This window comes from Carassius gibelio, chromosome B13 (genome assembly GCF_023724105.1).
Source record: "Carassius gibelio isolate Cgi1373 ecotype wild population from Czech Republic chromosome B13, carGib1.2-hapl.c, whole genome shotgun sequence".
Lineage (NCBI taxonomy): Eukaryota > Metazoa > Chordata > Actinopteri > Cypriniformes > Cyprinidae > Carassius > Carassius gibelio.
In genome coordinates, this window is record NC_068408.1 from 14,147,709 (window position 1) to 14,173,281 (window position 25,573).

Here is a 25,573-nt window from a genome sequence, read left to right on the forward strand (position 1 = left end):
ATGATATTCAGGTTTTTAAAATATGTTGCTATAAATGAGCATATTCACTGTATTCATAGCATACTGTAATCTCTGTCCTTTTTTAGTTTACAAGCTGAAAATGGATGAGGCATTGCTAATATTCCATAATGAACTTCCGTACATCGTTAGTGTTTACTACACCTCAGATTACTGTTATAAGGTATTTAAATAATGTGACTTGACAGTGGCTTGTGAGCAGTATAAACCTAATATCTAATAATATAATAATATTAAATAATAATATAAAAATGTCTAATAATATGTATGTAATATTTGTAACAATCCTGTATGCATGCTTGAATGGTCAAAAATGGCTTATGTTAAATGAATATTAAATAAACACTATTAAATGACAGCAATATACCTCTTCGGCAGTGTCTTTATCAGCCCCTTGCCACAGTTGGGAATGGGCAGAGCAATATTTCTGTGGTGGTGAGCACAAAATTCACACTGACTCTAAAAATAATGCCTGTTGATGGAAACGACACTCTATGCAGGTAAGATTTACCTTGAACTACACCTGAACTTGCTACAATATATTAACTTACATCACCCTAAATAATGATCCTTTTTAAATGAAGCCTTTTCAATAACTCTGTTTATAAATCAGGTACAGAAGGACCTTACATAGGCTAGATATATAGCCCTAATAGCATCCAATTGCATTTGCAGTCACTGAGACTATTTATGATCATGTGTTTGAATGTGACCTGGCTTTAGTGCTGCCCTTTGGAGAATACCTCACTGTGCATTGATCGCACTGCATTTTGGGGTTAACAAGCTGACACTGGGATAATGATGAAAAAGACCATTAAAATATCCAAGCTTGTGGGCCTCTCACAAACCCCAGGTTGGATGTTTGAAGGAGGAACCCATAGCAATATGTACAAACTGCCTGGGCCTCAAACAATCATCAAGGTTTGGGCTGTTTTCAAATAGTTTGTCGTGAGTGTCTGATTTCATAAGATAAGTCACAGTATCTCTCCCACCGTACGGCTGGGGTCTAGTCCTGGGCTTCTTTAAGATCAATACCAAGGTCCCTTTCCAGACTGAGCCATTATTGATTTACTTTCTCCCCCAAAGAACGTGCGGGACACTATGTCATTCCCAGGCGGATCGATAAATGCTTATAGTGCACATTTTGGGGGATGAAAAAGGTGAAATGGGTTCAAAAAATGTAATTCTCCCTGTTGTCCTCTAGATGACACCCTTCAGCCTTTTCTATTTCTTTGTTTTGTTATTTTCAACTCCATGCTGCTTCAAAGAGGCATTCATATATACAATACAATCATAAAATACAAAAATGTTTTTTGATGAACTATATCAGTCAACTTGGTTTTTGTAAACATAATGTGAAAATTGATTTTTGGGGTACTTTTGTTAAACAGTTAGTAACAGGTTACCTGCATCAGTCAGAAAACAATTTATGGTTAACAAGAAAACAACAAATTCATAAATCTGAAAATGTTGGTGATGATGTGTAACAGAAATTGTAAATAGTGTTTAAAAGAGGAATGCTTTAAAAACAAAAACAAAAAAAAAAACATAAAAAATTCAATAACCATCACCACGACTATTACAATGTGATAGACGGATCAGTGTTTTATTACATGTTGATGACATTATTTCTCCTCCCTAGTCTGAGTCAGACATTTGAGGAAGCTGGCCATTATTCTCTCTGGATGAGGTCTGGATTGCTAAATGATGTAACCTGTTCTCTCACTGTGGATAGGAGCCCGAACAACGCATACCTGCGTAAGTATGCATGTTGTGTAATTAAGAACATTAAATAAGTCATCAAAAAGACATATATTGAGTTCCAAAGTTCAGAAGGAAAGCGCCTCTCTCATATCCCAGGAGTCGGATGAGACTGTATTGATCTGCTAAACTGCTCGTTTCTTGAAAAAAGAAAACAGCTCAAAGAAAAGCTTTTCTCCCATGTTTGTTTTGGAAGAAGCCCCGGGAGGGGAGCATTGTGGGAAATACATTAGAGGAGCGTGAAGGATTAAAGCATAATGGGGTTTTGAAAGCACCACGCTCCATAATGCACCGTCTACTTTGCAATAGTGCAGATTATGTTGTAGATCAGACTTTTAAGGGCAAGTAGCCATTATCTGTCAGATATATGGCCAGTGTGACTAAACTCCCGGCTATATGATGAGCTTCCATTAGGCGGACCGGCTGCTGATTACACTCCAGCTCCAAAGGGCCATCACAACTTAAGTGATGGTGGTAGTGATCAGCAGATGTTAAGAACTGATGAGGGGACAGCGAGAAGAAAAAAACGGTCTGTTTTCAACTGAATTGCAGTGATAATGTTAGTGTAACTTGTATGTAACTTACACTTAAGTGTGTGTGTGTGTGTGTGTGTGTGTGTATGTGTGCGTGTGTGTGTGTGTGTGTGTGTGTGTGTCTGTGTTTTCCCAGACTGATATTTTAAGGCTGTCTTGGACTGAAAAATAGAAACTCTGACCTCAGTCTTGGGTCTGTGATGACTACAAGCAGTAAATTGTACAAACATACAGTAATTGGTCTGCTCAACCTTAGACTCTTATTAACATTTGGACTAAACTGCGCAAATTAGAGTAACTTTAAGTGTTGCAGATTTTCAACTTCAGCAATTAGTGTTATATAATTTATTGTGAAATAAGCTTAGAATAATTTACTGAGGATTGAGGATAATTAGACAGTGATGATCAGCATAAACTGTATTACCTTTCACTACAAATAAACACAAGACAGCAACTGTCCTCAAAGCTTGTTTTCAAAGGAAGTTTGGTAGTTTTTGATTAGAGTAAGAGTTTTTTAATATTTTGATGCCATGGACCTACAAAAATTATTACCATTTTTTTTAATTCAAAGGGATTTATATATTTTATGTTCCTATAATTACCCCCCCCCCATATCATATATGCAGATTAGTTTTTTTAAATAAAAACATTTGATTTAATGTACTGACATATTTTATTTTTAAAAAAATTGTTAAATGTTTTTTAATTATTAAAATAACATTTTTAAGCCTTAAAATATTTTGTACCTCACAAAATTATGTGCAGATTTTTTACACTGTTAAAACTGTCAGTAGATAAAAAAATATTAATCTCATTATTTTCAACCTGTTTTTACAGATAAATACAACAATCTAATAATATTAAACTGAATTAAAAAAAAATTCATTATTTTATTTAGGTTAACTAATTTATTTAGGACATATATATATATATATATATATATATATATATATATATATATATATATATATATATATATATATATATATACAGTATATGTGTGTGTGTGCGTGTGTGTTGGTTAATTTTTTACTCGTTTTCACACTAGCAACAAATTAGTTTCTCTTGCCTCTTAAGTTAAAGGACATTTGAGACATGACAAACATGACATACTTAAAGCTACTCTTAAGTGGGCAAAGTGTTGGATGTGCACGCAGTGTTTATTTATCTCAGGGCCAGTTTGTCCAGGCTCCTGCACTCAGTCATCACTATAGTATCATCACAACTGCACTGTTTCCCCTTGTGTCATCAAGTGTATTCACACTTTGATCAAATGGTCCTTTCTGTGTTTGTTTTTCCGCAAAACATCGCCACTGTCTGATTGAAAAGTAATGGCTTGAGATCACCGGGTACAGCATGTTCATTTGATTAGCCATGATATTCTGAGTGAGGGTTTTTGTCCATGTTTTGATAATAAAAGATTTAGGGCTTATGTAAGCATTATGTAACAATGTTGAACTCAATTTAGTTTTACGGAAAAAGTATATCAAATGCTCCTGATCTCACTTCAGTCTGATTTTTAGTTTTATCTTGCAGTACACACAAACTCAATAAAGATGTCTGTACAGCTTCCAAATATTTGAAATACGAAGCATTTTGGCCTCCTGTTTTACACCTTCCCTTAAGCAGTCAGTATCATGGAGGACGGCCTCGGACAGCCGATATGATCCATTCCATCATGCACTGTGAAAATATTGCCTCAGTACATGGCCTTATTGGAGACCCAAGGCTAGGGTTTCATAGATTGATTGTACGCCTATAGACTGGTTTCAGATTACATAAAAGGACACTGCTGGATTCTTGAGAGCTCCCTCGTGGCACAGCATGGGTGACAGAGGTTGTTCAGAGCGAAGGCTGAGAAAATCGTACAAACTGAACATGTTTGTAAACCTTTATTTTTTAAATTACTTTAACGGACTAAATGCTGTCTTCAACAGGCATTCACATAATCCTTATCGATAAACAAAATAAATAAATAAACAAAACAAGTTCTTCTTAAAAAATACCCCAAAAACAATACGCAGTAGAAGTTTGTATAACCATTGCTCTTATTTATTTGCTATTGATTCCTCAGCGCTGTTGGCGGCATTCTTGATTCTGGCTTCTATCACTGCATTTTGGGCCTCTTTGCCTTACATACTCAGGTAATAATATTATTTTTCCAATTACACTGCTGTTCAAAAGTTTTGGTTAAGATTTTTTTTTTTTTTACTTTTATTCAGCAAGGATGGATTAAATTGTTTAAAAGTGACAAGATGTTTATAATGTTGCAAAAGATTTATATTTTACATTTTATTGAACTTTCTATTTGGCAAAAAATCCTGGGGGAAAAAAAAAAATCAACTGTTTAACATTAATAACAATAAGAAATGTTTCTTGAGCATCTAAGCAGTATATTAGAATGATTTCCAAAGGATAATGTGCTGCTAAAATCTGAAGTAATGGCTATTGAAAATTCAGTTTTGACATCACAAGAATAGGTTACATTTTAAAATACATAAAATACATTAAATTTAAATTGTATTATTATTTCATAAAATTGCTGCTTTTACTGTATATTTAGTTTGAATAAATGCACCCTTGGTTAGCATAAGAGACTTCTTTCAAACTTTTGAACCGTATGTAAACAGTTTTTTTTAAGTTGATATCAAAATAAAATATTGTTTTTACACCTACAGATGCAGCTGTACACAGAGGCTAAAGAACCGTATCTGCCATCGTGGATCTCTAAACTCCATAGATCTGGTGAGAGCAAAACGGTTCATACATTATACAAGGAACAGATCTTATGCATCATACACTGTACATTTGTTTATGCTTAGTTCATAGCAACTGTAATCAGCTATTTCCTGGATGATCACATCTAAAAAGCAAACAAGGAGCCTTTTAGCAGACATAGTTTAATTTTGTAAGATCTTGTTTGATTGTCCTGGTCTGAAAGTTTGATTAGCTTTGTCTGCGGCATTTCATCCAGTTGTTTGGAGAGCAGAGCAGGAAGAGGGTAATGCTAATTCCTTTGTGATGGATCTCACTGCCATCTCAGACCATATGGTGAATGGGAACATTTCTTTGGAAATGAGAGAAACTATTCACGCTTCCCAACCATGTACTAGGCTGCTCATGCTCCCCAAACATGGCCAAAGCAACGATTGATTTTGAACATTCATTTATTAATAGTATGCCCAATATACAAGCCATAATCAATATTTTTCCTGACAAAATAGTGTCAAATGCTAAAACTGCAAATGCTTTATGATATATCTTGTATGTGTGTGTCTGTGTGTGTGTGTGTGTGTGTGTGTGTGTGTGTGTATAGCTTCAATTATGTTGAATTATGCAAATATGTTGCTGCTATGTTTCAAAGCAAAGAATATAAGAACTTATAGTAGATACGACAACTCATTTACAAATACACATTTGTAATCTTAGAACTTACCTTTATTTAATGACATACTGAATTGATTGTTTTTGTTTTTTAAGGATGAGGCGAATAATGAACATTCTGTGGACAAAATCAAATCAAAGTCATCAAGGCTGAAGTCACTGGACACATTTCGAGGGTATGTGCCAAAAAATGATTTTTCAGTTATTTTGCCTAAAATGGTAACTTAATTTTGAATGTGTTGAACTCTCTAAATTCTATGAACCTATTAATACCTATCAATTGTCAATGGCTTGACGGCCGCATTCGCTCATAGAATGCATTGTGGGACTAAAGAGATTGTAAGGGGTCACAGGCTGGACATACACTCACTCGAGCCATTGTTTACAGAGGTTGCTCTAGGCATCATCTCTAATATATTTTGCCTCTGTGCTGGGGAACAGTGGATTGCTGTTGAGCAAGGGTGATGTGATTTAATTGGGAAGCCCAGCAGGGCTTGATAGTGGCTCGGGGGCAAACACAGAAGCACTCCTCACCCGAAACAGGAAGCTGCTATGGCTTTGACCTCTCAATTCCCAATAATTGATGTAATAATACAAGGAGCATATCAGCACATATTCAGCAGGCTGTAGATCTGGAGCTGGAAAAGATATGACTTCCCAGATCAAGATTTGTGTAATGGATAATCCATGTGTGTTGCAAAAGTGCTTTTCAGATAGCAATCACCAATGGCAATTTGTACTGTCAGTGACAGTTAGAATAACCAAGCTTTTATGGTTCTTAGAAACGCCATATGTTTAGTTCCAGCCTCTTTATGTGAAACTTTTGAAAGCAATTCATAAATGATTCATTCAAATTTATAATCATTTTCCTTGTAAACTGCAGTGCTGATAAAAACAGATGTTCCACTCAGTCTATACCTGCTTTTACTCTTGGAAATGAAACAGTCCATTTCCCTGTTAAGCCTAATGGTTTTATCAGTGTGGCTGGAGACTTTGGTTCTTTGTTTCAGCGTTTTCTACATTTCAGCCTAAGTATTCTGTAATCTGGCACTAGAGTGCTGAATTTGAATATGATATAGACATCATCTCATACATATAGACTCACAGCTGGCTTGTCAGGTCTCTTGATTTATGATGCCAAGGTAATATTAGATTCTGCAACAAATACATGATATTTCACAAGAGCTTTGCAGCTATTGTGGGTCTAAAACAAAATCAACACTACAAAATACACATGGGATCCCTGATTTGGCTAAACATGGAGCTTAATAATGTCAGTGGATGTCTTTAGCTCTTTGTGAGCATATCATAGAGAAAACCTGTAGTGTTGGAACAACTCCCTTGCTTTATAACATGAAATATGGCCTGTCCAGCAACGAGTCAAAACTTTTCACTGAATTCAGAAGCACCTGTCATCTGCCCACCATCCTGGTGAAATTGTTGCGGCTATGGTTTTTCTCAGAGCTAAGAAAATAGCACCCTCAATTCATCAGTTTCCATCAACATTATATATAGTATAACTGTAGACTTTGTTTGCATTTTAATTTTTTAAAAAGGATTTGGTTTTTAGTCTCGCCAGCAAAAAGCCTGCAACCAGTTTGCTCATATTTGTAATTACAAATTGATGCTGGTTGTTTTGTGATGATTAGTTACGCTACTAGCAAATGTACTTCGAAACATGCTCATTTAGTTAAATATACCCTGTTCTTTTCTACGCAGGAAACAAGACAGTTTACTAACGTGTAACTCTTTCGTTTTGTTCTTGGCGACTGGAAGATTAGTTTCTGCTTAACACAAAAGATATTTTGAAGAATGGGGGAAACCAAATAGTTGATGGTCCCCATTGAATTCCTCATTGGTTTTTCCACTCTGTGAAAGTCAGTGGGGACCTTCATCTTTTGGTTCTCTATATTCTTCAGAATGTCTTCTTTTATGTTTAACAGAAAAAAAGAAACTCATACAGGCTTGGAACAGCTTTAACTTTAACTATGTAATTTAATTTGAATGTTAATCATACTCCTATCGCAAACCATGCTATTCAACTCCTTGATTTTAATAGTTTAACATATTTAAATTTTACCTGCACTCGTTTTATTTGAAATCTCAAACTTGTTACAGTGGAAACTGCTGTTTATACAAATCAAAAATCATTAGCGTCAACTACGTTATTTAATTTGAATGTAGGCCTAAATCATTTTCCGATTGTATGTAATGATGTACTCCCATTGCAAGTCATTTTATTTAACTCCTTATTTCAAGTGTTACCTGTGCTAGTTTTATTTGAGATCTCAGGCTTTTAGTGAAAACTGCAGTGTGTATAAATTACAAATGTGCCCACTCAGGAATTACAAAGATCTTTAGCTCTGGGATAAAATGACAATGATAAATATACACTGGGAGTAACTGCCAAAATACATTTTGTACTTGTTAACAACAGTGGTTAATAATAAGAGGCATCACAAAAACACCGCATTGTTAGTGTCTGTTGTGTTTTATTTTTATTTACTTAAAAAACTTAATTTGATTTGGAAGGTTTTTTTTAAGAGAGTGGAAGCCTCCCAAACACTGAGGGGTTTTTAATTAAAATGATGGGCTTTAACATGCTATATTGCAAACATTGTGCCATATAGTTTCATCTTGAAAATTACTTAACCTTTGTCATCGTTACTATGGATACTAATGGATGCCGTCGCAAAGTGTGTGTGAGAAAGAGTGTGAGTGTAAAAGAGATAGAGAGAGAAGAAAGACAAAGACAAGCTCTTTAGAAGCTGGCATGTGATTAAAATCTTGTATCAGGAGGTTAGGCCTAAAAGGAGCAGTAATGGTCTCCGTTATGATCTCCTAATTGAATATAAAATTTAGATTGGTTAGATAGAATGAAGTTTATCTGAAGGTCCATGCAGTGCTTTGCTTTCTCTGTATGTTCTTACAGAGAGAAACCAAAGAGAACACTTCAACGCCACGATTTGAGTGTTGTCAGTTTAATAGCTGAGGTGTTGTCTCAGGGTCTGATCACAAAAATCAATTTCATGTCCACGGGTATATTTATGTTGTATAGTGCAAACATGCATTTTCTGACGTGCAATAAAAAGCATCTCCTGCTGTTGCTAATTCAATGTAGTGTTCCATCATGCACAGTAAGTTGCAGCTTGGCTTCCTTGCGCCAAAAAGTTACGCGTCTACAATAAATTACAGCAGAGGGCTTTAGTCAGCACTTCTGGGTGAGGCGATTCAGAGGACAACCGTTCATTTCCTGAGTGATTCATAATGCTTAGCTTGCATTACCTTACACAGCATTTCGTCTCTGATATATAAAACAAATGCCACGCCTTCTGGTCTTATGATCCATAATACTGATACAGTTTACCTTAAAGGTACAAGTGACAGATGAGGTACCGAAGGATATTGTAATGATAATTTGTAATGATTTTTGCTTATTTGTTTGTACACAACTGTTCAAAGGTTTTGGGTTAGTATGATGAAAGCCATCTCTTATTCTCATCAAATCTATTTTATTTGATCAAAAAATACAGTAAAATGTTATTACAATCTAAATAACTGTTTTCAATTTTAATATATTTTTAGATAATAGTTCATTAAAAATACTCCATATACTGATTACATTTTTTTGTGTCATTTTGTTTACAGATTCTCTCTGACGGTTATGGTATTTGTGAACTATGGTGGAGGTGGTTACTGGTTTTTCCAACATGCACCTTGGAATGGTGAGTTATTTTGCTGATTGGTTACATATATGTTGATCTGCGATGACCTCTAGTTGTCTATACAGGGCTCCATATTGAAACTTATGAATGAGAATCATTCACTCGTTGTCTTTTAATTTGTCAACTAAAGTAATTTAGCTTCTGAATGTTTCATTTAAACACTGTAAAAAATGTACCGTAAAATTTACAGTAACTTACTGGCAACAATTAGCCAGTAAGTTACTGTGAATACGTTTTACAGTAAGGGTACTGTAATTCTATTTACAGTATTTTATGTATACACTGTGAAATCAAAAACAATTAAATACTGTGATTTTAGTTGTATTTACAGTAACTTACTGGCTAATTGTTGCCAGTAAGTTACTGTGAATATGTTTTACAGTAAGGGTACTGTACTTCCATTTACAGTATTTTATGTATACACTGTGAAATCAAAAACAATTAAATACTGTGATTTTAGTTGTATTTACAGTAACTTACTGGCTAATTGTTGCCAGTAAGTTACTGTGAATACGTTTTACAGTAAGGGTACTGTACTTCCATTTACAGTAGTTTGTGTATTCACTGTAAAATACAAAAAAAAACAATGAAACACTGATTTTAGTTGTATTTACATACAAAAAAACAGTTAAGCACTGTTTTTATGTATTGTATGCAATACAGTACTATAAGCAGTAGATAACAGTTAATCACTGTAAATTCAGTTTCCCACTGTACAATTTAAATACTGTATCACTGTGATTTAATATTAGCCATCATTAAAAGAATCACCCATATTCTAAAACCCTGCAATCAACTGCAGACAATAAGAAAATTGTTAACAGTTGTTTATTTAAAAACATTTGGTGAACAGGAATGACAAAACAGGTACAACATAAAGGGATAATTGACATTGGACAACATGCCATTATGCCATCCAAAGTTAACGAACATTCTGTGTTTGTAATTTTTAATGGCGTGAAGTCTATTATCTGCGTATTCTACTGTTGCTAAATTTAATTACTGACTTAAGAAAATTTTACAAAACGAGGCTATTTCATTACAAGTTTTGTAAAGTTACAGAGCAAACTGTTACTAGTTCATTCACTAGTTCCACATGACTGGTTGCTATGGCAGAACAATAACGCAAATTGATACAACATGGTCAAAAAATTTAACTACTTTGAAGCTGTGCAAATAACTGATTATTACCACATTCTAAAGAGTAATAAATAACACTATGGCAATACTGAAATAAAATAAAATATTGAACATTAAAAAAAAATTAAATATTTAACATTTGCATCAACATTTAAAACAGAAAGGAAAATAAACTTCCCCTGCCACTATGGCCTCTTGCATGCCCTGACCTTGGAGACCTAGAATCCTAGTTGGAGCCCTGAAATTAAAGAAGAAAACACATTAGATCAGCTGAATGGTTTCGAAAATGGTAAAACTCAACTGTTTAACTCTGGGGGAGTTGTAAAATGAGCCTATTTCCAAAAAAAGTAGAGTGCTCTTTTAACAAATACAACTTTTTATTTTAATAATGTAGGCTACTAGTAAATAGTGAAATGAACATTTAGAAAGATTTATAAATGCTGTAGAAGTGCAGTTTATTATTAGTTAATGTTAACTAATGTAGTTAACAAGTTTAATAAATGGAACCATATTGTAAAGTGTTACCAATTTGTTATACACCGATTCAGACGACTCGCGAGTTCAGTGTTGGACAGTTGTTTTAACCATTCATTAAATGTAATCGGTTCAAAAGAGTCATTAGTTCGAGAATCAGACGTGTCAGTAGCGGACTATGGCACGCGTTTTATCCCGGGAGTTTAGGACATTGCACAAGATTTTTGTCAACATTTCATCACTGGATAGTTTTTTGTTTGTTTATTGAAAGTGTTTTTATTTCAGCTGATGCGGAACAATTTTCAGAGTACATAAGGCAACGTTTTATTTAGCACAATTCACACCCAGCGGTAATTCAGGGGAAACAAAATCTCTGAATGCTCGACATGAACTTCGGTCTTCCGATCTTTTACCATCATGTCAATTCTCAATTGATTTTGATTAATATTTAGATTTACATTTATGCATTTAGCAGACGCTTTTATCCAAAGCGACTTGTAGTGCATTCAGGCTAACATTTATTTCCTAACATGTGTTCCCCTGGGAATTGAACCCATAACCTTTTGCACTGCTAATGCAATGCTCTACAACACTGAGCCACAGGAACATGCCTGAGGGAGCGAGAGAGAGCAAGACAGTTTGACGACTGTGAGAGTGCGTGCGCGGCCAGGGCTCTCTGCTCGTTCTATCAGTAACATGCGCCCTGTCACAAGTGCAGCAGTCATCTACATCACACCATTCAAATGGCTTTGGCGGGACAAAAATTCGTTTTGGCGGCTGAGAGAAATGGAGGGTGAGTTAATCATTTTCTTTCAACACTATTTTTTTTTTTTTAAAATGAATAATGAAACGCAATGTGGCAGGCAGCCGTTGTTGATTCTGTGGCACACCACCACGAATTAGTCTATATGTGGGAAACACTGATTTTCAAGTTTTATGGCTTTATGTTAATAGGGCTGGGCAAAATTTTTTTATTATCGATTAATCGTTTTTTAAAATGTGGTCGATTCAAAATCGATTATTAGGGACCACGAATCGATTTTTTTCCATATTCAGGGCTCTAATTTCGGCGTGGTATTATGCGCATCATTTTAATCATTCCCGTTGGTCTCCCACTTATAATGCGGTAAATTCCTGCAAACACTGCTTCACTTTAGCCTGTAGGTTGAGTATATTAATCCACACAGATTCTAAAAAAAAAATATCACAGAAATTCAGGCCCTGATATTTATCTATCACCCAAAAGCCGGTATTAGTTTTCCTACACTGTTCATAGGCTTGCAGCCTCCATGTTACAGCTAATGCTTTGAGATTTTGCGAAATTTTTTTTTTTCGAATCGAAATCGAATTGGAACATCTGAATCATTAAGGTTTTAATGGTATTACTACTCTTACCGATACGGCTTCGATCGATCGATCCGATACTTTAACGGTATTCTTGTCGGTACTCTTTGATATATATATATAAAAGATAAACAATTAACAAAGATACACATTATATAGGCCTGCACAGTGCTTTAATTTCAGGAAGGTCTACTACTGTTCAGGTATGGTCTAAACAGAATTCTAGTAAAGCAATCAAATGTAAAATAACGCTGCATAGTTTATCATAGATAGATTAATGCTTATTAAAGCTGAAGTTATTCATTTAAGCCTTTTTTTTGTTTAATTCACAGTAATGGTGCAATCGTCAGCATGTTTATTAGACACTGACCCTTTAAGACCGAGTGCAGATCTAATAGGTGACTGATGCGCTATATTTTCTGACAACTATTTCCATACCTATGTCCATTTTAGACATATTTTTGTGTACATTTGCTAGTTTAGACGTGCACATGAAACTGAAAGTATAATTTGCTCATCTCGTTGCGTGCGCCGCCTTGGGAACAGCATCTCATGAGCATATTTTTGTGCTATTAATAGCTCTTTTTATTATTAAAAGCGTCCCGCAATTTAGCAACAGTAGCTAGACTGCATTTTACAACAATCACTGAATGCTGAATCTGATTCTGTCGTTACGTTTAAGTTGTAGGGAAAAATGAGAGCGTAGCCTACTGCTGCAAAGGGAATTAAGTTGCGCTATACAGAATGCAGCTATAGTTTTTAATCGTTTTACCTCAAATATATTATTATTATTATAATCTTTGGAAGCCAAAATCTAAAATAAAATCAGAGTAATCAAAAATCTGAAGTGTAACCAGGCTATGTTTGAATGTTTAGTTCTGTCCTCCAACGTCACTCATTAGGGCTGTCATGTGCGCACTGTGGAGATCGCTCTCTCTCGGACTGCGAATAGCAAAAATGCATCACAGACAAACGGTTTAATATTATGGTATATAGAAAAGGTTGGCGAAATAAAACGTCTTTATAGCAATAATAACATTACGTGTATTTTTCCAAGTACCGACAGCAGAACCGATAACGTCCGAGCTTATCGATACAGCGGTCTTTCAAAATTCAGCCCCGGGGCCCGTTTAATACCAGCTTTCGGTACCCACCCCTACCCATATGTTATATGTTAATGGAATATTTTATGAATGAAGGCGTGTATCACTGATATTAGTAATATAGCTACTGATGTCTCGATGAAAATGTTTAAGAATCAGTATCAGTTTTGCAAAAATGAGAATCAATTAAAATAAAATAAAAATCCATATTTTTTTACCCAGCCCTAATAAATAAGGTAACAGTTTATGTTTTACTTACATATATGATTTAGTCAATCAAGAGCAATCAACAAGTCTCTCTCTCTCGTCAGTTAACGTTGATAAGCTACATTGTCTTGTTTGACTTTCTTTGCCATTTACATCTGACTGAACTACAAACTTTCCAATGACGTTTGGATAAATGGATGCGCTCGACTAGCTCACGCGTCTGTCCCGCTGCACGCTCAAGCCACAGCACGTTTTTCTCTTATCAGCTGGCGCACCAAAGCAATGTGTGTTACTATATTTCTTTTAATATTTCACTAGTAAGATAGATTTACTTCATATACTGCCTTTTTTATCCCCATTATACCCTCTGTTGTCAGTGTTTCTTTTTCTAAACACAAACACTATTTACACGCCTGGTATCGGTTGTTGGTATCGGAGTAAAAAAAAATCATTTTTACGAGTACGAGAACATTGAGCTTAGTATCGGCCCGATATCGATACCAGTATTGGTGCATTCCTAATAATTATTATTATTATTATCAAATTATGATTAATTATATTAAACCCACAGATACCTATATTATTAATTGTATTATAATTATTATTAAAGCTATTATCAGAACCTCACCTGTATCTAGTCAGTTAGCAAATAGAACTCCGTGAAGTCCCTGATGAAGGAGATGACATGGGGGTTCATGTATGAAGTCTTCCGCTTCACCACTCTCCCAGTCGTCTTGCTCATCTGCTCCTTGGCAGTGCACTTGTTGGAGTCAGGATTAATCCTGACTAAAAACCTATGAACATGAGTATAGGAATTAACCGATGGGACAATATGCGCACATTAATGAATAACTGTAAGTGCAGTGAGCAATGTAGAATCATACATAAAGGCCAGTCGCAATCATACACAGAGGCATTTCACATCTCAACAGGAGTTAGTCAAGGCTGTCTACTTTCTTGATTACCATTCCTCTTCGAAGGTTGACTACATCATGCGGCCGACTAGGTCATGCGGCAAGCCACTGACAACAGGCGCAATGGGATCCAATGGACCCCATTTACACAACTGGATGACCTAGACTTTGCAGATTATATCACATCACTGTCCCAAAAACACCAACAAATGTAAGAGAAACTGAGAGGGGTAGAACAGAAGTCAGCTGAGACAGGTCTCCATATTAGCACAACGACCAAAGTGCAAACAGAAAGACACTGGCCAGCTTGATGGTTAACCACAAGAATGGGAAAGGCAAGAGCTGCATTTGACACTCAAGACCAAACTACGGCTATTCGACTCAAGCATTAACACCATACTCCTTTAAAGATCTGAGACGTGGAAAACAACAAAGAACCTCCTGAACAAGCTACAATTCTTCAACCAGAAGATATATTCTCAACATCAGATGGCCTGAAAAAAAATGAAGAATTAGGAGCTTAATTATTCCCAAAAGGTTTTATGTAAAAAATATAGTGTGTACATGCCCAACAGTCCTCCTAAAGCATTCAAGTTGTTAGGAGGCTTCAACCTACACTATTTAGATACTCAGATACTTTACATAATAGGGCTGGGCCATAAAACATTAACAATATGTATCGCGATAGACATGTAATCAATATCAATAAAAAATGCGTTCGATAAAACGTTCGATTTTGTTTTTTTCTTTGCATGAACAAAGGCACTCACTCTCTGGTAACCTAGCAACATAGGGAGTAACACACTACCAGCCAATCATGTAACAGTTTAGTTGCACCATATCGTTGTCTCGTGTTGGATTCTTCAATAACAGAACCGGCGTGGAGTGATAAGTGGAAAGCCTTGTTTGATCGGTGAGTGATGTAGATAAGATGACTGACTGCTGCGCCAATTCTGACAGGCAAGCGCATGTTACTGAGAGAACGAGCAGAGAGAGAAAGAGAGCCCCTCCTCCAGCATCGCGCGCACACTCTCACAGTCTTCAAACTGTCTTGCTATTTCTCCCTTCGCGCCTATCAATTAAAATTGATATTACCATCAAAATCAATTGAGAACTGACACAATGATAGGTCGGAAGACCGAAGTTTCACGTGAAGCATTCGGAGATTTTTTTCCCTGAATTATCGCTGGGTGTGAATTGTACTAAAATAACGTTGCCTCATCTTCTCTGAAAAGCGTTCAGCACATTCAGCTGACATAAACCACACTTTAAATAAACAACAAACACTATCCAGTGATGAAATGTGTTCTGTGTTAACACAAATCTTGTGCGATGTCCTAACTACTGGAATAATCACACGTGCTGTCACTGCGTCATGATAGGTGCGCATTATATTTTCCTGCTTTTTTGTCCTTTGCCAATCACACCTATGAATCAGGGGAAGGTTAAAGGATTAGTTCAACCCAAAATGAAAATTTCCTAATCATTTACTCACCCCAATGCCATCCAAGATATCCACGTCTTTCTTTCTTCAATAGAAAATAAGTTTTTTGAGGAAAACATTTCAGGATTTTTTTTTTCATATAATGGACTTCAATGGCAAATAACTCAGTTGGTTGCTATTGTTTCCTCAAAAAACTTAATTTCTTTTCCACTGAAGAAAGAAAGAAATTTTCATTTTGAGGTGAACTATTCCTTTAACTTTAAAATAAATTTTTTTAAATGTAATATATTTTTCTCCTGTTCCTTATTTTAAATAGGTCATAAAAATATCAATAATTATCGATATCGACCAATATGAAACACTTATATTGTGATACAGTTTTCAGCCATATCGCCCAGCCCAATTCCATAACATTTTAAATAGGGGTGTCAAAATTTATCGTTTCTACGATGCAGATGAGGACGATACGGTATCGGCTCAGTAATAGACCATAATCGATTATAATGTACTGACACTTTTCTGACGTCATTTGTCGCGGTAGCATACAATGGCAGAGGGAGGCGAGACGCGAGTGCGAGTAATTAAAGATGCTCCAACTACTTTTAAAGCCTACATCTGGGCACATTTCAGCTTTTATGAACAACCTGGTAAGCACATCCTGCAGAAGACGCACTGTGTGCGCTCATGCCACGCACAAATAGAATATGCAGGAGGTAATACCACTAACTTGATAAACCACGTTAGCCGTTTTCACCCCGAGCTGTTAACGCCTGGCAGAGTCTGACCCGATGTTCAAATTACTATTATTCTGTGTTGTTATGCGTGATTATAAATGGATGATCGTAACCTTCAACAGCGGACTCAGCGACGGTTGATGCGTGCATCTTTAATGGTAACATAATACACCGATTAATAAACGCTGCTTTTAAATGAATATTTCTTTAAAACAATTTATATGACAGATTTTTCTTTTCTTAATGGCATAAACAAGCTTTACTCCCAACTGGAATGTCACTGTTTGAACAGGCCAGCACACACACGTGCGCACACATCACTTTTGAAGAAAAATGTCAAATTGAGAATGCGGTGCATCGCGATGCATTGTGATATCGAATTGAACTGAATCGATGACATGATAATCGTAATCGAACCGAACCGTGAGACCAGTGTCATTTCACAGCCCTAATTTTAAAGGGAGAAGATGATTTTGAACAGCTTTTCAATTGTCAATTTGCTTTTACACTGCAATCAAACTATTTAAGATAAAAAATACCTCTGAACAAACTCCAGTGTTGTGCTGGCTTCCACCTGATACTCTAGGTTGAATACATAGTAACAGGCGAAGAGAGCGGCCAAGGCAGTGGTGAAGTCTGCCATGTGAGCACCAGGTGGGATTAAGACCTTCCCCTCGATCGACAGCATCCATTTTTTTGCAGTCAGTATTGTCTCTCCTTAGTAAAGACAAGAGTCATCACAAAAATTATATTTCATAGCAATACATTCTATAAAAGATTTTCTCCACATAAATTATTGTAAAAACAGGGCAGGGAGCATACATATCTTCGAAGCAGTGCATTAAAGGGTTAGTTCAGCCAAAAATGAAAATTATGTCATTAATGACTCACCCTCATGTCGTTCCAAACCCATAAGACCTCCTTTTATCTTCGGAACACAGTTTAAGATATTTTAGATTTAGTCCGAGAGCTCTCAGTCCCTCCATTGAAGCTGTGTGTACGGTCTACTGTCCATGTCCAGAAAGGTAATAAAAACTAGAGATGTTCCGATACCCTTTTTCTCTTCCCGATACCGATTCCGATACCTGGGCTCAGGGTATCGGCCGATACCGAGTACTGATCCGATACCTGGGTGTGTATCTGTATATACAGCTGTATATACTACTAGCCCTGTGTAAATTGCTAGAATTCTTTTTATGGTGTGCTTCAGACAGATCCCTCAATAAAACATGAACAAATACATGGTGAACTACTGTATTTATTACAGTATTTTTATTATCTAACATGAATTTGACAGTATTATTTATTTTCATATGCAAAAAAGAACTTGCATATGCATATGCAGCCAAAAATCTAACACCGCAAACTAAAAAAGGTATTTAAGTTTTACAATATAACTGTATAAAAAAACTGCAACAAATAAGTCTAGGAATATAAAAAAAAGATCTATTAATCAGATAATCTCTTTACAACAAAACAAGTAAAAAACAAGCAACCATCTAGGCATAATTATTATTATTATAGAGACGTATTATTATTACTGTAGGCTACAACAGTAGCTTTATATATTGTCAATTTACTCATGTAAACCAAACATTTATTTTAATGGGCTGCCATGAAGATCTTTGAGTGTCTGTGTTTATGATATGACAGTATTCTCAAATGAAACGGTAAATTCTCATGAAGTGACGGTTTATGCGTTCGTGTCCTCATGACACACAGCAGAGACTACAAAACAGCGAGCTCTCGCGCATCTGTGCCAGTCACCCACAGAGATGTAGATTTTGCGGGAGTAATATTTAAATAGTATTTTGCAGTTTAATATTCACAGACACTAGTATATATTCGGCTACTGTCTGGAGCCCTGCGCTTTGACTTACACGGAAGCGACTGAACGCAGCTGCGGGTACTGAATATACTCGAGAGTCTGTAACTACCGGTACTACAGAGACATACTGCTAACCACTGATCTATAATATAGTAGCGGCTTCACTGTCTTTTGGCAGTTTAGAATGTGATGAGTGATCCAGTCATATATAGATAAGGGCTGCTAACGCGTTTTCATTTCTTCTTCGCTGCTCTAAACAGGGGTTGCTTGTGGCAACACAGCACAACTTCCTGTGTTTTCAATGCATTTTGAGCAGCGAAGAAGAACCGTGCAGCGGTTAGGCAAAGCTTGCGGTCATAACTAGGTCTTTTTTAAGAAAATGGTATCGGATCGGTATATGGGTTCATGTACTCGCCGATGCCAGAATTTGTTGTGGTATCGGAGATATTTCCGATACTAGTATCGGAATCGGAACAACTCTAATAAAAACATCATCAAAGTAGTCCATGTGACATCAGAGGGTCCGTTAGAATTTACTGAAACATCGAAAATACATTCTGCTCCAAAAATAAAAAAAATTACGACTTTATTCAGGATTGTCTTCTCTTCCGTGTCTGTTGTGAACGCGACGGTTGACGTACGACGCTGCTGACGTGTTTTCTGGTGCAACCAATAACAAAAAAAAAAACACGTCAGCAGCATTGTATGTCAGGGGCGTCACTGCAGTGTTGTGAATGCGCTCACAACAGACCCGGAAGAGAAGAAAATGCTGAATAAAGTCGTAATTTTTGGAGCAAAATGTATATTCGATGCTTCAACAAATTCTAACTGACCCTCTGATGTCACATGGACTACTTTGATGTGTTTTTATTACCTTTCTGGACGTGGACAGTATACCGTACACACAGCTTCAATGGAGGGTCAGAAAGCTCTCGGACTAAACCTAAAAAATCTTAAACTGTGTTCCGAAGAGGTCTTACGGGTTTGGAACGACATGAGGGTGAGTCATTAATGACATAATTTTTATTTCTGGCTGAACTAACCCTTTAAAGGATTAGTTCACCTCAAAATGAAAATTTCCTAATAATTTACTCACCCCAATGCCATCCAAGATATCCATGTCTTTCTTTCCTCAGTGGAAGAGAAATTAAGTCTGAGGAAAACATTTCTGGATTTTTCTTCAAATAATGGACTTCAATTGTAACCAACATTTTGAAGTCTAAATCAATGCAGTTTCAAAGATCTTTGAAGTGCTTCAACGGGCTGTGCAGGATCCCAGCTGAGGATTAGGGTCTTATCTAGCGAAATGATTGGTCATTTTCTAAAAAAATATAATAATAATTTATATACTTTTTAACTACAATTGTTAGGATTGAGCTGGGAACTACATCAAGTCGAAAGGTTGCGCTCGATATCGCCGGTGGAAATACGCAAAGATGGCCGGTGAAATGGAGCGCGACCTTTCGATGTGAAGATTTAGTTCCCAACTCAATCCTAACAATTGAACTGCATTGATTTGGACTTCAAAACGTTGGTTAGAATTGAAGTCCATTATTCAAAGAAAAATCCAGAAATGTTTTCCTCAGACTTAATTTCTCTTCCACTGAGGAAAGAAAGACATGGATATCTTGGATGGCATTGGGGTGAGAGTAAATTATTAGGAAATTTTCATTTTGAGGTGAACTAATCCTTTAAGCAGCAATAACTGGTTTGGTGATAGAAAAACAATGAGTGATACAGGCATAGCAAGCAATCTGAAATAGCAATCACGACATTATAGGTGGCTACTAAAGATGAGAGATTACTCCACATAACTTAAGTTTTGGAGTGACTGTGCTGTTACTGACTGGTGCAGAAGCAGAGAATGACACAACACACATTCACTAGTGTTTTCCAGAAACTTTGCTTTGCTTGTGCCCTATACATTCAAAGGATTCGTTAACATTGAATGTGAAACTTACCGAGCATGATGATCCTTGGAGTGACTGGGAGAGACAGCTGGGCCTCTGCGTCTGCGGGAGTGGTAGTCTCCTATGCCAGCAAAGATAAGTGTTACTTGAAACAAGGTAGGCTGTATATTATCTCTAGGATAGAAAAAGCTTTTTGAAATTTGTTGATAAGGAAGCAATGAGCAATGGTCCTTTTTTTGCTCTGAAGGTTTGTGAAAGGTTTACACAAAAAATTTACTAAGTACCACAATATCTTTATCAATTACAACACTACATCAATTTTCTCTTAATTAAAATATTAATTAAAATATCGTGCTCACAGTGGACAACAGTGACTTTACCCAGCATTTACCCAGGAATTGAGATAGAAGCTTGCACCAAGTGGGTTATATTGTGAGGTGAGGTCTATCAAGGAAAAAGTGCTCAACCACCAATAACATAAACCTGACACAAACCTGTATTTACTTGAAAAACTGGAGGTTCGTCAACCTGCATTAACAATTCTCACTCTAATCAGGGAAATGAGATACAATTGTGTACAGGTAAATGTGACAGTTAATTGTTGAAAACTCCAAATAAAAGATTTAAATAATTAAGGAACTTACATCAGCAATGAGAAAAATTGACTCCTCTTGCTCTTTGAAGTGTGCCAACATCACAAGCATCGCTGCTAGGCCATCAGATCCTTCTCGGTCCTTCTTTATGGCTTCCTTCAGAACAGCTCTTACTTCTTTCCTCCACTTTGTAATCTGACTACTGAAGAAATCCAGGAGTCTTTTACCCTTTTTGTCCATATCTTCATTCAGTCTTGTGTATAGTTCAACATTGGTGAGAGTGGTGAAGTGTGACAATAAAAACTTCTGTGAAAAGAGAAATGGCCACTCTTTACCCACATCCAGAATGCTTGGGGAAGGCTTTGCGTTGATGTATTCCCGCTGTTTGGCATAAGTGATTGCCATTAGGTCTTCTACCCTTCCTCTCTCAGCGCCCTTTAGTCCCTCTCGGCTGAATATATCAATCATCTCAAGCTTCTTTTCCTCTAATGATGCTGATGTTTCCCCATCTGGATAGTCCGCTGGCTGCCAACGAACACACCCATAACTGTCGATTCTTGCACATGTAGCTACTGCTGGCTGGTCATCATCACCATCCTCATCATCTCTCTGGGTGCGTTTGTGCTTCCTCAGACGGGAAAGAGAGTTGCCTCGATTCAAATATTCTACTCTGGTTTTGAGCTGATTTATAATGCTGAAATACCCACATCCAATTAGCTCCCCCTCTTCATTTTTGTCTAAAAAGCTATTTGGATATTTTTGAGTTATAGCTTTAGCCACTACCACACACTCTCTGCGAGTAGGGTTCAAGGAACGCTCTCTCATCGCATCAACAGTGACTTTTATCAAGTGTCTGCGGTCATCCGGAGCTGGCCTCTCACCAGCATCTACTGCTCTTCTAAGAGTCAGCCTCACTTTGTTCCATGGCACCTCAAAACTGTTCACCCATGCAGAGATGGGACTTATAGATGATATGGGGCATGTGCTGGAATAGGCAACTGACAGTGGCTCAGACGATGAAGGGCTCAGCTGGGGATTTGAAGGACCTGCATTACACACTGTGAAAGCACAGAATAGTCAGGTGAAGATAAGGTTTGACCCTAAAAAAAAAAATCTAACAAAAGGTTTCTTAGTGGTTTACAATAGTATCAGATGTACTTAAACTAAAACTTAAAAAATAAAATAAAATCAAAATGGTGGCCGTCAAGTCCTTATAGGTAGGTCAATATAGGGTTAAACCAACAAAATTTATATAAAATGTTTTTTTGTTTTGTTTTTTTGGATTCTGGTACAGTTCAAATAAACAAACTATAAAAAATACTAAATAACAGACTAAAATGTATTTAAATCTGATCTTGGGAAAAGGGTCATTTCAAAAATGGTTGTCATGGCTTCATCTCAATTACTAATCAGCCTAGATGGGTGATTTGAGGTCAACTGATGGCAAACAAGAAAATTATTTTACATGTTAACATTGAAATATTTTTGATGATGTGCTTTTTTTCAGCCGCATTGCAGGTGTATATTAAAATCAATGTGTTTAAAAAAAGAGCAAATGCAATGCATGACTATGTGATCTGCATGGATGGGGGAATATGGGCAATATCTTAAATGCTGTTTTCAATTGCAATGCGACCACTATCCTTCTGTACTGTATTGCACTGTTCTTACATACTTGGGCCTATAATCAAGTGATTAGGCTCTTTGGAAAGCTGTGGGTCTGTAGTTTTGCATGGAATAACTGTATCTAGTGCAGAGACAGCATTGCAGAGGCAAGAATATAGTTTTTATTTTTCCCGTATATACCATCTTTTATTTATTTATTTATTTTTTTTTTTAAAGCAAATTTGGCTTTATATACTGCCATTAGCAAACAGCAAACTGCACATCCAGAAGGGCATTTATTGCCGTGGGGGATTTCAATAATTCTAACCTCAATCTGTACTCCTCAAGTTCTATCAACATGTCACCTGCCTGACCAAAGGGGACAGAATCTTGGACCAGGTATACACTAACATCCACATATAACCACTTTTTTTTTTTTTTTTTTTACAAAATTATGATTGAATGATTGCGGATTTATTTAGTTATTAATTGTAGCGGATCAACTAATATATGTTAATTAAAAGAACTAATCTCACCTTTCAAGGAATGAATAATTTTTCTGCACTGAATGGGTGTGAGCAGATGTTTGATGTCATCTTCTTGAATAAACTGCAGATCATCTGGTCCTTCAACACCTACTTTCACCAACTCATTGACTAAAGTTTCAAGCTTTGCTTCATCTAGCTGTGGTAGCACGGCCTGTATTGCCTTCTCAATGGAGTCCATTACTCATTCTTCTGAAACACAGAATGATGCAGAGCAACACGATTAAGACCAAATTGATTATATACAGAAAGAGGGTAATAATCTGCAAGGTTCTCTACAGGCTGTTGGCTTTCCACAGCCTGACAAGGGTGTGGCACTGAACTTTCTTTTTTTATTTCTTTTTTTGCTCGAAGTAGTGATGGTAAAGTTACTTACTGATTTTCTGGAAGTCCCGATAAGCAGTCTGTGAAGGATCCGCGATTCCAAGATGGAAACTCCGGCAGAGGCCACGGGTGGGAAAAATACATTAACGTTAAAGCCTGTGAAAACGTCTCCGTCGGAGCTCTCACGGAAACGTTTTCGCTGAATTCCTCTCAGGCAAAAAGTGAAAGATATCAACACAAAGACGAAAACAAAATAAATAACTTTACAACCACAAGACAAATCCGTGTATAAAGAAACGTAAATTTGAGTAATAGTCTGTTATTAACGGAGCTTAACGTTAACGGCTGCGAAGACGTCTCCGTCGGAGCTCTCACGGAAACGTTGTCGCTGAATTCCTCTCAGGCAAAAAGTTAAAGAAATCAACACAAAGACGAAAACAAAATAAATACAAGACAAAGCCGTGTGTAAAGAAACTTAGATTTGAGAATTAACGGAACTTGTCTGTCACTGACGACGAGTCAGAAATTCAAGTGCTGCTGCCTCTTTCGCGCTTTTTTCCCCCACAGATTCTAGATCGTTCTAGACTGGGTAAACTCCGCCCACTCTGGCGCTTTGATTTCGCCAAACAGCTCTGGAAACTTGCACCTTTATCTCGCCTGCTTCCGAAGAAAAAAATATATATAACACTGATGTTTGTAAAATAAAAATCCCATGGTACATATTTATGAGTTAACCAGACAGCCCCAATTTTGGCAAGTAATGCACATGACATAGCCTACCCAAAATAAAAAGGCTGCTGCTCATAAGTCATTCTGAATAGACACATAACCAACATATATTTACAAAGCTTGAGAGTTTTGGCTCAAGTTCAAAACTCAAAATTAATCAGATGTTATTAATATTGAGAGATATATAAGCTCAAAAATAAAAACAACAAATATTAAGATTATATTTATTAAATGTATACAATATTTAAATATTAATATACATAATTATGTGAATATACTATTGCAACTTATAACCAATGGTCATGCTTCAGTTCAAATCTGAGGATGATATCTCAAAAAATTATGCGTTTATGAAGCCTATATTGTTAGACCATGTCTGCGGAGACTTTGGAGAAGTTTAAGATAAGGCTTATCAAATATTTTATTGCCCTGTTAACACCCATTTACACCCAAACACCCATTTACAGTCACAAAACAAACAAACAAACAAACAAAAAATATTCTTGGAATCTTATGTGAATTCTTTAAAAAATATATATTGTATGGAATAGAAACCTGCAGCAGGTGCATCAGAGTACAAGTTACATGACACATTTTAATTGATTAATATTACACTTTTACTTAAAGCTCACCATCGAGTATTTACATCATATTCCGGTGATGAATTATGAACAACAATAATCTGGAGCCGTCCATGTGAAAGGGGTACAAAGAAAGATATGATAAAAAAAAGGAAAATTACAGTAGTTTACTTTACTATTTACAGTACTATAGTGGCTAAATTGTGATTTTTTTACAGTAATGCATTGACTACTGTGATTTCAACTGTAATGCTTGGACTACTGTGATTTTTACAGTCTTACTGTAAACTTTACAATATTTTACTGTAAAAATCTTATACAGTAATGTTACTGTGAAATCGACAGTAAATAACTGTAGATTTCACAGCCATTTTTTACAGTGAACATTAAAAATGTTCCGCTCTTGTTGTTTCTTTTTTTTGTTTTTTGTTTTGGCTGGAACCGATTTAGCAATATACACTTTACAAATGTGTCCTAAAGTTATTAATTAGGTATTTCTAGATAAATACCACTAATTAGGTACATCCAATAAGAAATGAAAGCTAAAATGATGCTTCATAAATCTTCACTGACTACCAAAGACATAATGTACTGATATCAGATACTTACATTTGAAGTGCTGCTTTATCAAAGAGACCCTTTAATTCAACATGCATTTTATACATCATGTCTTCAGT

At 36.2% G+C, this 25,573-nt stretch overlaps 2 protein-coding genes across 4 annotated transcripts in view; one reads left to right on the plus strand and one right to left on the minus strand.

The window, feature by feature from the left end:
- Positions 1–25,573, plus strand: part of si:dkey-192p21.6 (uncharacterized protein LOC565246 homolog) — a 45,406-nt gene that overhangs the window by 187 nt on the left and 19,646 nt on the right. For both annotated transcript variants that reach the window (XM_052573449.1, XM_052573448.1), the window contains exons 2-8: positions 87–181; positions 397–518; positions 1,661–1,776; positions 4,387–4,456; positions 4,991–5,057; positions 5,793–5,872; positions 9,345–9,421. In XM_052573449.1, coding sequence (XP_052429409.1) covers positions 87–181; positions 397–518; positions 1,661–1,776; positions 4,387–4,456; positions 4,991–5,057; positions 5,793–5,872; positions 9,345–9,421 — 627 coding nt within the window. The remainder of the gene's footprint in view (positions 1–86; positions 182–396; positions 519–1,660; positions 1,777–4,386; positions 4,457–4,990; positions 5,058–5,792; positions 5,873–9,344; positions 9,422–25,573) is intronic.
- Positions 10,234–24,471, minus strand: LOC127970748 (uncharacterized). Of its 2 annotated transcripts, XM_052573451.1 has the most exons (6): positions 23,639–24,471; positions 23,254–23,454; positions 21,994–22,170; positions 17,321–17,498; positions 14,318–14,483; positions 10,234–10,799 (listed from the first exon to the last, which is right to left on the minus strand). In XM_052573451.1, the coding sequence occupies exons 2-5, from the start codon at positions 23,441–23,443 to the stop codon at positions 14,324–14,326; spliced, it is 705 nt and encodes a 234-aa protein (XP_052429411.1). In that variant the 5' UTR covers positions 23,444–23,454; positions 23,639–24,471; the 3' UTR covers positions 10,234–10,799; positions 14,318–14,323. The 2 variants fall into 2 exon arrangements, with proteins under 2 accessions (XP_052429411.1, XP_052429410.1); XM_052573450.1 differs by lacking the exons at positions 10,234–10,799; positions 14,318–14,483; positions 17,321–17,498 and adding an exon at positions 20,393–20,640 and having other exon boundaries at positions 21,164–22,170; positions 23,639–24,465.

Excerpts from the sequence above, each read along its gene's own strand:
- LOC127970748 (XM_052573450.1), bottom strand. The coding sequence starts at position 23,443 with ATGGACTCCATTGAGAAGGCAATACAGGCCGTGCTACCACAGCTAGAT. Across the intron at positions 22,171-23,253 it reads AATTATTCATTCCTTGAAAG|TGTGTAATGCAGGTCCTTCA; the intron begins GTGAGATTAGTT and ends GTGCTTTCACAG. Across the intron at positions 20,641-21,163 it reads CAATTTTTCTCATTGCTGAT|GAGACTACCACTCCCGCAGA; the intron begins GTAAGTTCCTTA and ends TTGCTGGCATAG.